General features: G+C 43.9%; 1 protein-coding gene across 1 annotated transcript in view; it reads left to right on the top strand.

The window, feature by feature from the left end:
• The first annotated feature begins 6735 nt into the window (after positions 1-6735).
• The window catches only part of loxl4 (lysyl oxidase-like 4), a 39830-nt gene continuing 36676 nt past the window's right edge, over positions 6736-9889 (top strand). The window contains exons 1-2 of the mRNA XM_079511648.1: positions 6736-7084; positions 9570-9874. Of these exons, the coding sequence (XP_079367774.1) occupies positions 6739-7084; positions 9570-9874 (651 nt within the window). The 5' untranslated portion in view covers positions 6736-6738. The remainder of the gene's footprint in view (positions 7085-9569; positions 9875-9889) is intronic.

The following is a 9889-nucleotide window of genomic DNA, read 5'->3' as shown; positions in this document are numbered from 1 at the left end:
CAAAGATTTGTGCCACATTTTCACGATTTTTCAAAAATAGCAGACCTACAAGCTCGTAGCGCGCCACTCGGTGGCGCGCTATGAGCTTGTAGATCTGCTATTTTTCAATAGCTAAAGCATAACATATTTTTCAATAGCTAAAGCATAACATAATGCAAACACCAAAAGGGGTTCCCGCCCAAAATGGGTTAAAGTGAATGGCACATCAAGTGGCAAATCGAGTGGCAAAGCAACAGGCAAAGTGAGTTTAACATTGTTTAACGTTGTTTAATGCAATCAGATAGGACTTTTCTGTTTGGATGTATGGGCTGTCAAGAAAATAGTTTTTTGCCACTCAGTGGGCATTCCTGCATAACTTCCGGGTTTGATGATGATGTCACACGCATAGCCTCTATTGAGTACACTGAGTTATAGACCTGTAAGGTCCGTTTGGGAAATATCAATCATTTAGCTGTGGACCTGCTTACGGGTTCATTTGGTTACAATTGCAAACAAAAAATGAAAAAACTGACTATTCTATTGTTTGTGTGCGTGTGTGCATACATACACAGTTCTCTGTGTATGTATGTAAATGCTGCATTTGTCCAGAATGCAAACTACAGGATATGCACACCTTTTGTGTTTCTGCAGTGGACCTTTTTTATTTTTTATAATCATCTTTTGATGTTGAGTAACAGTGACTAAGGCCTGTTCCTGTGGCTGTGACGGTGGGACATCCACAGCCACAATCACAAAATCTGTGGATTTATGTTGAAACTAAAAGATCCTGCTGCCTTTTGTTACAAAGAACGAAGGTTCATCTCGTTGATTGCGAAACAATAGAAACCGCCAGCACGCTTAACCCATTTTGGGCGGGAACCCCTTTTGGTGTTTTAAACATTATGTTATAATTTAGCTATTGAAAAATAGCAGATCTACAAGCTCATAGCGCGCCACCGAGTGGCGCGCTACGAGCTTGTAGGTCTGCTATTTTCGAAAAATCTTAAAAATGTGGCGCAAATCTTTGAATATATATTCTTTCAAAGTGAATGTTTTTAACTCCGGTCTAAACGGGTTAATGCTATTGCCCTTATGTTCAATTACCACATCACAGAAACCCGTTACACACAATTGTCCCCCGTCTACTTGAGCTTGAAGACTTTAGATGCCCTGTCGCTTCTACAGAAGGATGCCTGCCAGGCATGTTGTGTGTGTGAGAGCACATTACGAAAGCGAAAAAAAACTGTATGAAAGCTCGGAGCAGCAGCAGTGGGGGGTGAGAACAAGGAGGTGCTGTCATTTTGAAAAGGCACTTGTTTATTGTTGGAGAGCATGTATTTATTTCATGCCTCCACAGATTGTGGCTAAGGGCAGAGCCGGCTCGGGCGGCGTAATTAGAGAGGCGGAGAGAGAGAGGGCTCTGCCACAGAGAGCTGCTGGGCTCAGAGGCTCAGCCCTGCGGGCCCTCCAGGAGCCCTCTAATGCACTCTCACTAACGCGCACGCACACACACGCACGCACACGCACGCACGCGAGCACACACACACACACACACACACACACACACACACACACACACACACACACACACACACACACACAAATGGCACCTGTTCTGTGTGAGACTTTAAATGAAGTTTCAAACAGTATTTAATAGGGTTGTCCCCCATTAATAAATCCATCAGTTTGGTCTTCGTCAACCAAGACTTTGTTAGTTGATTATTGTTGATAATAAAAATATAATGCTTTCCCCCATCAACATTTCTTATACAAAAATTATATATATATCCCCATCAACATTTCTTATAAAAAAATGATGATGTATATATATATATAAATGATATATATATATATATATATATATATATATATATATATATCCCTTTAATTGTGACAGTATGGCTAGTAGCCATTGTAAAATCAACACTAGAATGTTGAGTTGTCAACCTCACCAATCTGAAAGCTAACCGCTTTAACTGAGTATGTAAGTAGTAAGGTTAGGAATACGTTTTGCGTTGGGCATAGTTTAGGTTGAGGTTACAGAGGTTACGTTTAGTTATAAGGTTAGGTTTTGGCATAGTTGTGCTGAGGTTCCATTAAGGAATGAGGATAGGTTTAGGCATAGTTTTACTGAGGTTATGTCTAGGACTACCTGGTGTCGAGTGGCGACCGTTTCGAGGTCGCCGGTTTTGACCAGGGGCGAGCGTTCTTGTATTAATCTGAAAAGGCTGGTCTTTGCATGATTGTATGCAGCAAATGCAATTTTACAGATTTGTTGATGAAATCATCTGACTGATTAGTCGTCTGTTAGTCAACGCAAGAATTTCTTTAGTGAACGACAGCCTTCACGGCACAAGAGAAGCATGATGCCATCACGTTGCGACATACTGTTACCTTGTAGATCTGCTATTTTTTACCTAGAATAGTGATGCTAGGGATTATGCCGTTAAAACGGCGGGCAGTTCTGACGGTTTTACTCCAGAGTCCTGACTATTGCATATTTGCCTTCCCTCCTGTCTTTTTTTTGTCTCTCTCGTCTCCATCAGCCTATGAAATCTCTGATTAGGTTCCTCTAGTCTAAAACTCGATTTATAGCTTAAAATAGCAGATCTAACAAGCTCACAGTGTGTCATTGACATTGTGAGCTTATACGTTTTCTGAAAGCTAATGGATACGAAAAATCTCCAGAAGTGCAGTAATGCAAACACAGTATGTGAGCAATGCAGCTTGCGTTCTTGCGTACATAAATACGTACTGTATAATACTGTATGTATGTTCTAAACAGGAGCTAGGCCTCGCAGACGGATCAAAAAAACAAGGTGTTGCGCTTTTCCGGCTCAAAATGTTGTGTTTTTCCTCTGCTCACCTCCCCTGTCATGATATAAATTATTCATGTCTATGAATATACATTGCAGCCTTAAAATGGCACCCCTGAGGTTTGCCAAGTTAAAACTGAAATACATTTTATCAACAAAACAACCTGCGGAACCCAAAACTTTCCACGCGGCTAATTTAGTCATGTACTCTCTGAGAAAAACATTTCTTTCAAAATAAACAAACAGCCTTCAAAACAAGTGGACAGGCCTTAATGGACACGGAGAGTGAGGGAGAACAAATCTAATCAAGGCAGAGCACTGAATTGACCCCAGCTGCTCCAAGACACTGACTGATCCCCCTCCTCCACTCACATCATCATACTATAATTCAGTCAATGTCTGTCTGAATGTGTGTCTGTCAGAAACACCGCCCTATCTCCTCACCGCCTGCACCAATCGCTCCCACTTTTCACACAGGCATTGACCATAATAATATGGAGGTCTGAACAAAGCCCTTTTTCCAATTTAACAAATTATACATTAATAATGAATTTATTAGTGAATTAAAAATGCGAAAACGGGGGCAATATCTCACAACGGGTAAGGGCTAGTCTAAATAAATGCACCAAGTCTCTCTGTACGTCTGTAATCCACGTAACTCGAGAACCGTTAGTCGGAACCATGGTTGTCCAAAACCGCCCCAAAAAACGCCTCTGCCCGGGCTCTGGGCCGGGCCCCTGCCCAGGGTCCATATATGGAGCTGGCCTGTTCTGACCTCAACACTCCATATTTGGGCATGGCTGACACAGAACTCCATATATAGGAATATGGAATAAAGGGATACAGAGAGACATACAGAAATCTGACATCAATTCTGATGGTCGAGCATAAAAGAGACACCGACATAATGGGGCATGCATTTCCAACTTGCATCGTTCCAATTAGGCCTGTTCCCAACGGGTACCGTCGTAGAGGCCCCATGGGCGGCACCTCTCTAGTCTAGAAAATGTACTAAGCTCAGGTTTATATGAGCACGTTACATTTTTAGCCTATATAATTATGCATTTGTTCCTGTGTGACACAGAGAACGACAGTGTAACCTTGTTCCACGGTGGCAGGTATGACCATCGCTAAATGCTTCCAGGGCAGGGCATGTGTCACCAGTCACGTTTCCCTCGTTTCACCATGGCGACCATCTCTACAGGCGTACAGAGACAAGGAGTAGGCTGGACCTTTTTTTACTTTTTTTCTTTTTAAGAGTGGTGGTTTGTGGTCATCTCAACAAGGAAATATCTACCCTGTGGTTCTAAGGAGCTTCTTTTGGATACTAGGAACTTGACGTTTGAAACTATTTTGGACCCAGGTCCTTCCTGTTGGGTGCATTTTACACACATTTTGCCCCAGTACATGTTGCGTAAAGCCGTGCGGGCGAGGTTGTGTTAAAACAAAGAGGAAAGAAAGAAAAAGAGCCCAGTAGCCTATCAGAGATGTGTAGGTGTGTGGGCCACTCAGAAAAAACCCAGAAAATGTCTCCCTTTCCTACATTAGCTTATTAAGATTGTAGAATGTAACAGTTTCCGTAGGTGGTCTAGTGGCAAACGGGGAACGCTAGTACTGTAACTACTGTAACCTACTCAACACCTTTACTCAAAAAAACGAGTTAGAGAGAGAGATGGAGTGAGTCTGTGGGGGTGATAATGATTTACCCACAACCATTCATATCTTAACACAATTTCCCAAATGTCCACGGTTTGATAAACATCTTAAAAGAGGCAGTGAGGGATGCCTAATTTATGCTCTGTAGTACGACGAATTATAGCTAAATCAGGCTTGAGCGTGTGTGAAGAGAGAGAGAGAGAGAGACCAGTGGGAGGGAGGAGAAGTGATGGAGGGAGGGAGGGAGGGGGGAGGGAGAGAGGGATGAAGGGTGGATTGACTTTGGAGAACATCTAGTAAGCGCACTCCTTCACACAGTCACTCTCCCCTAGTGCCTGACATTCAGGAGTACAAGCTGTAGCTGTGTGCCAGGTGAGTGAACTTACAACTTTTCATTTTTGTCTTTCTATTCCTTGATACATGAACTTTCATATATATATATATATATATATATATATATATATATATATATATATATAATGTGTTATTTGAAATATGTTTAACTATGTTTAGCTGAGGACAAACTTGACAAATTAGGAACATGGTCTTGATTTTGGTCCATGTGAAATGTGCGCGTTACATCTTGGTGAGGCGTTACAACAGGTGTTTAAGGGATGACATTATAATAGTGTTGAGCGCTTTTCTCTCACGTGGGTTCTTGGCTCCTTGGTTCCAGCTGCATTCTGTGATTTTTAAAGGTCGACGACACGCTGTAAGGAAGACAAATGTCCAACATTTGGAGGCCTACTGTAGCCCATCGTGACACACGAGGTGAACCCAGGTGTCTCAGATGTTAATTAAGTGGCTGTCTACATTGATGACTGGAAGCTTGACTAGCGTGTTGCTGTGCGACTGTGACACTTTGTTAACCTCCAGTGTATTGCGATGAAATATGGTTTGGTAGCCTGAAGGAATGTTTATCAAAGCAATGTTTCAATTTCAGCACTTTAGTGCATAATCGGTAATTATACGTCTATGTTTGATAGTGGTAAAAAACACTAACTTATACGTCTGATGTTGATAGTGGTTTTTACCACTAAAACACTTAACTTCCCTTAGCCTACCCTGAGGGGAATGTTTCAGCAAAGATTGGAATGTAGGTCGTTTAATGACAGATCTATTAGACGGTAGAATAGTTTTGTGCTTTTGCGTCTCTCAGATTGTCATATAACCTCCTAGTGTGAGGGTCGTTGTGACACGATATGTAGTGATTTGTAACAGTTGGTACTGTACTATCTTTTACCCACTTAATCCGTAGCCTATACTTTGTTCTCTGGAGTCACCCAGGGGTCTACAGCTTACTAGGACCTCTACACCAACATGTTGTATGCATTGAGACATGCTGTAACTTTGTAGATCTGTGTTCTCCCCAGAATAGGGACGCATGTGGTTAAGGGCGGGAACCCCTTTTGGTGTTAGCATTATGTTATGCTTTAGCTATTGAAAAATAGCAGATCTACAAGCTCATAGCGAGCTTGTAAGGTCTGCTATTTTTTAGAACGACTGACATAGAGACATAGCTTTTTCAGAAAACTGTCAGGATGTAGAAGACATTTTTAGAATCTGATCTCAGGTCAAAATGGGTTAAGAGTTGGCTACCTGTGAGCTCATCTGTCCAGATGATGTCACCATTGGTCTGCTGTAGTCTACTATAATAGACCTCAGTCTCTCAAGCTGCTATATTGTGCTGTATGCAATTAGCCTGAATAGAGTAGAGGCTGGCTTGTGAAACTACAATTAGCCAGACAGTTGTCTTTAAGTCCCCAGGGCAGTGTAGATAAAGATGTAGGATTTAAAAGATAGGCTTTGATCATTAGTGTATAATTTGTTAATTGACGTGCAATGGTACATAAGATTGATAAATCAAATTCACCACTTAATCACTGCATGAGTATGTTAGTGTTGCATGGTGAAAATAGCAGATCTACAATATCACACCACGGTGTGTAATTGCCATCTGCATTGTGAGGGGTGCTAGCCCCTCCTATGCCCAGCTTTGAGTATCTGTGTGTACCCCATAGCGATGATTTGATTGGCTGAGGGCTTAAAAAGTGAAGATAAAAAGTGAGGACGCCAAAGGTTATTGGCCGGAATGTGATGATGTATGATGATAAGAGCGCCCCTCACTTCACACGAGTGTGATTGATCAAATTCCATATTAAATCCTATGCCCAAAATCGTGACGAAATGAAATGAAACATGGACGTGGTATCTGCTGCTCAGTGCTCAGTGGTCCACTCTAGATCAATGAAAATGTAACCTTCCTCCCGCAGGTCTCTGACGCACAATGACGCGCACCTTCTCCACCCTGTGTTTGAGTTCTCTGTGCATCCCCCTGCTCCTCCTCTGCCTCTCTCCCCCCGGCTGCCATGCCGAGCCCCGGCCCCGCCAGCACCGGCCCACGTCGGCCCAGCCCGGCCGGTCGGCGCGCGCTCCGGCCGCCAAGGTCCGCCTGGCGGGGAACTTTGCGCGGGACCCCAACGAGGGGCGCGTGGAGGTGCTGCACAACAACACGTGGGGCACGGTGTGTGACGACGAGGTGAACATCGAGCTGGCCAACGTGGTGTGCCGCGAGCTGGGCTTCCAGAGCAGCATCACGTGGGCGCACAGCGCCAAGTACGGAGAGGGAGACGGTGAGCGACCGCTGTGGTGAATGACGACTGGCTGATATATGGCCCGTTCACAATGTTAGGCCTCACTCACACGTAAGACACACGCAAGACACACTTGTGTCCTGTGTGTCCTGTGTGTCATGGCCGCCTCAATGCATTTCCAATGGGAGCCACATGGTTTGAAGACACAACCTTGTTGCATGGGGGGGAGGGCATGAAGACAGCCGTGCAACAGCCATGGCTGTGTTTGATTGCCCCCCTCCCCCCAATCAAACACAAGTGTTTGCATTGGGGCGGCCATGAAACACAGGCAGAGCACAGAACATTTGTTCTTTATGTGTGTGCGAAGCCTAAGGCTTTTAGCAGGACGGTCATACAACAAGTGCATGGATTGAGGAGGTGCGCTTTAGTCAAACACCTGTTACCTGGAACAAGGAATTCTAGAGTGCAGTAGAAAGAGAAAAAAAAGCTACAATGTAGGCTACCTACTGCGGAAAAATCCAGAATGACTCAGTCATAATTGCCAGCTGCAGCAAGCTTTCGTTTATGAACATCTATAATCAGTTTGTGTGACACAGCCTCTGCCTCAACTCACGGTGCGGTGTTCAGAGCCTATGGGTTTTATGCCATTCAGACTATGGGTTTTATCATGGCTAAGTCTCCCATTGGCTTAGAGGCAGCCAATGATGAAAAAGTCTCTACTACGGTTGCTAGTAGAGGTATAGATAGATCAACATGTTGTCCAGCCGGCAATAAAACAACATACCAACCATCAGTCGGTGGCTTGAAGGTTAGAGGATCATGGTCACCCAGCCAGACCAACAGGAACAATCTGATGATTAAATAGTAACTCCCCTGGCTAGCATTGAGAAGTCATTCCATTCATAATCAAAGTCAAAGTCAAAGTCGTACGATTTTGTCACACACGTTACCGCAGTGAAATTTGTTCTCCGCATTTGACCCATCTCTTGGAGCGGTGAGCCGCAGCCAAGGAGCGGTGAGCTGCAGCGTGCGCCGTGCTCGGGAATCATTTTTACCCAAGGCTCACAGCAGGCTGGTTAAGCTAACCACTTTAAACCAGGTATCATCCCTATAGTAGGCTGGTAATTATAAGCGATTATATTATGGTCATATAGGTGAAAACATGAGAATAAAAAAAAACGAAACAAATGTCAATACAATATTATTTAGATATCTAATTGTAGATCTGCTATTTCTTTTTAAAATAGGGCTTCAGTAGTTATGGTCAAACAAACTACACATGTCACATGATGAATGACAGCTTTCATCATCATTGGTCATTGATTGCATTGATGAGGCCATTTGGTCGACTCAAATCCTATGATAGACTAACACTAAAACTTTCCAGGTGACAAAAATGTGACTAAAACTAGATGAAAACTATTCAAGATACTATGACTAAAACTAAAATCAAAATTTGCCGTCAAAATCAACACTGTTTCAGTATAGTCTTCCGATTGCTGTGCCCAACAACACCCACCCTAACAACAGCTTTCATAAAAGACCATCAATTACGACATTCAAAATAACTCGGGAGAGCCTAAGAGCCATCATAAAGTGACAAAGATAACCCCAGTGATTCCAGTGTAGTCCTCATTAAGGTCGCCTGGCAGACTGGCGGGGCAAAGACATGCCCTGAGAGGGGCATTTGTTTTAGAATAATGACTTGTGCTACACTTGCTGCGGTTTATGGACATTCTTTTATTGCTGCCTTTAAATCTAAATGAAAGAGGAGGGTTGAGTGGTTTCAAACGGCATGGAGGTGCGTGCGAGTGCGACTCCCTGGCCTCGGACGCATGTTGTGAAATACTGTGTATCTATTTACCAAACCAAACTGCAAAGGAACAACCCTAAATCAGTAAAACACCAGTAAAAGTCAAATACTAGGTGGGGTGAGGTGAGGAACTTATGTGTACGTAATCGGTATATAGTGCATTCAATGACTTATAATGAGATACAGTAGGGCTGGGTGACATGGACAAAATCACATCACAGCATTGTTTTTGACAAATTGCCTGATTATCAATATTGTCACGATAATATTATTTTATGACAATTTTACTTTAGTTTTTCAAAAAGGAACAAACACCTTCAAATGTAGTGACCAACTTTTATTAGGGAAACAGCAACGTTTCGGCCTATGCGGCCTTCATCAGGCTATCTTTATAAAGAGGCTGCATAGTTTCCATAATAAAAGTTGGTCACTGCATTTGAAGACAGTGTGCGGGTGTTTGTTCCTTTTTCATTGTTGGGCACCGTACCCTCTCCTACGCACCTGTCGCCTGTAGGGTGTGCAAAAGCCTTGCTTTTTACTTTAGTTTTTCAGACATTTACAAAAATAGCAAAAACGAGTCAACATATTTTGATATTACGATCAGATTTCGATCCAATATCCCAGACTGTATCCAGTCTCATATCATGATATCGACACAACACAGATGCTATAAAGCGAGGCGCTGAATTACTTCTGGCCGTTCCCACGCAGGGCCCATATGGATGGACAACGTGCGCTGCGACGGCACCGAGAAGTCGCTGAGGGACTGCAAGCACAACGGCTGGGGGGTGAACGACTGCAAGCACTCGGAGGACCTGGGGGTGGTGTGCAGCCCGGAGCGCCGACTGGACCAGACGTCGCGGAGGGCGCACTCCATCGCCCTGAGGCCCGACGTCAGCCCCTCGCCACAGTGGCAGAGCATCCTGGCCAGTCGCAGGACCACGCCGCAGGGCTACCACGGCAACGGGCACGCCCAGGACGTCCCCAGGTTCTACAGAGAAAACAACAACTACCAGGTATATATACAGCAC

This window comes from Electrona antarctica (genome assembly GCF_951216825.1).
Source record: "Electrona antarctica genome assembly, chromosome: 10".
In the NCBI taxonomy this organism is placed as follows: domain Eukaryota; kingdom Metazoa; phylum Chordata; class Actinopteri; order Myctophiformes; family Myctophidae; genus Electrona; species Electrona antarctica.
This window is presented reverse-complemented; position numbering and strand designations above follow the sequence as displayed.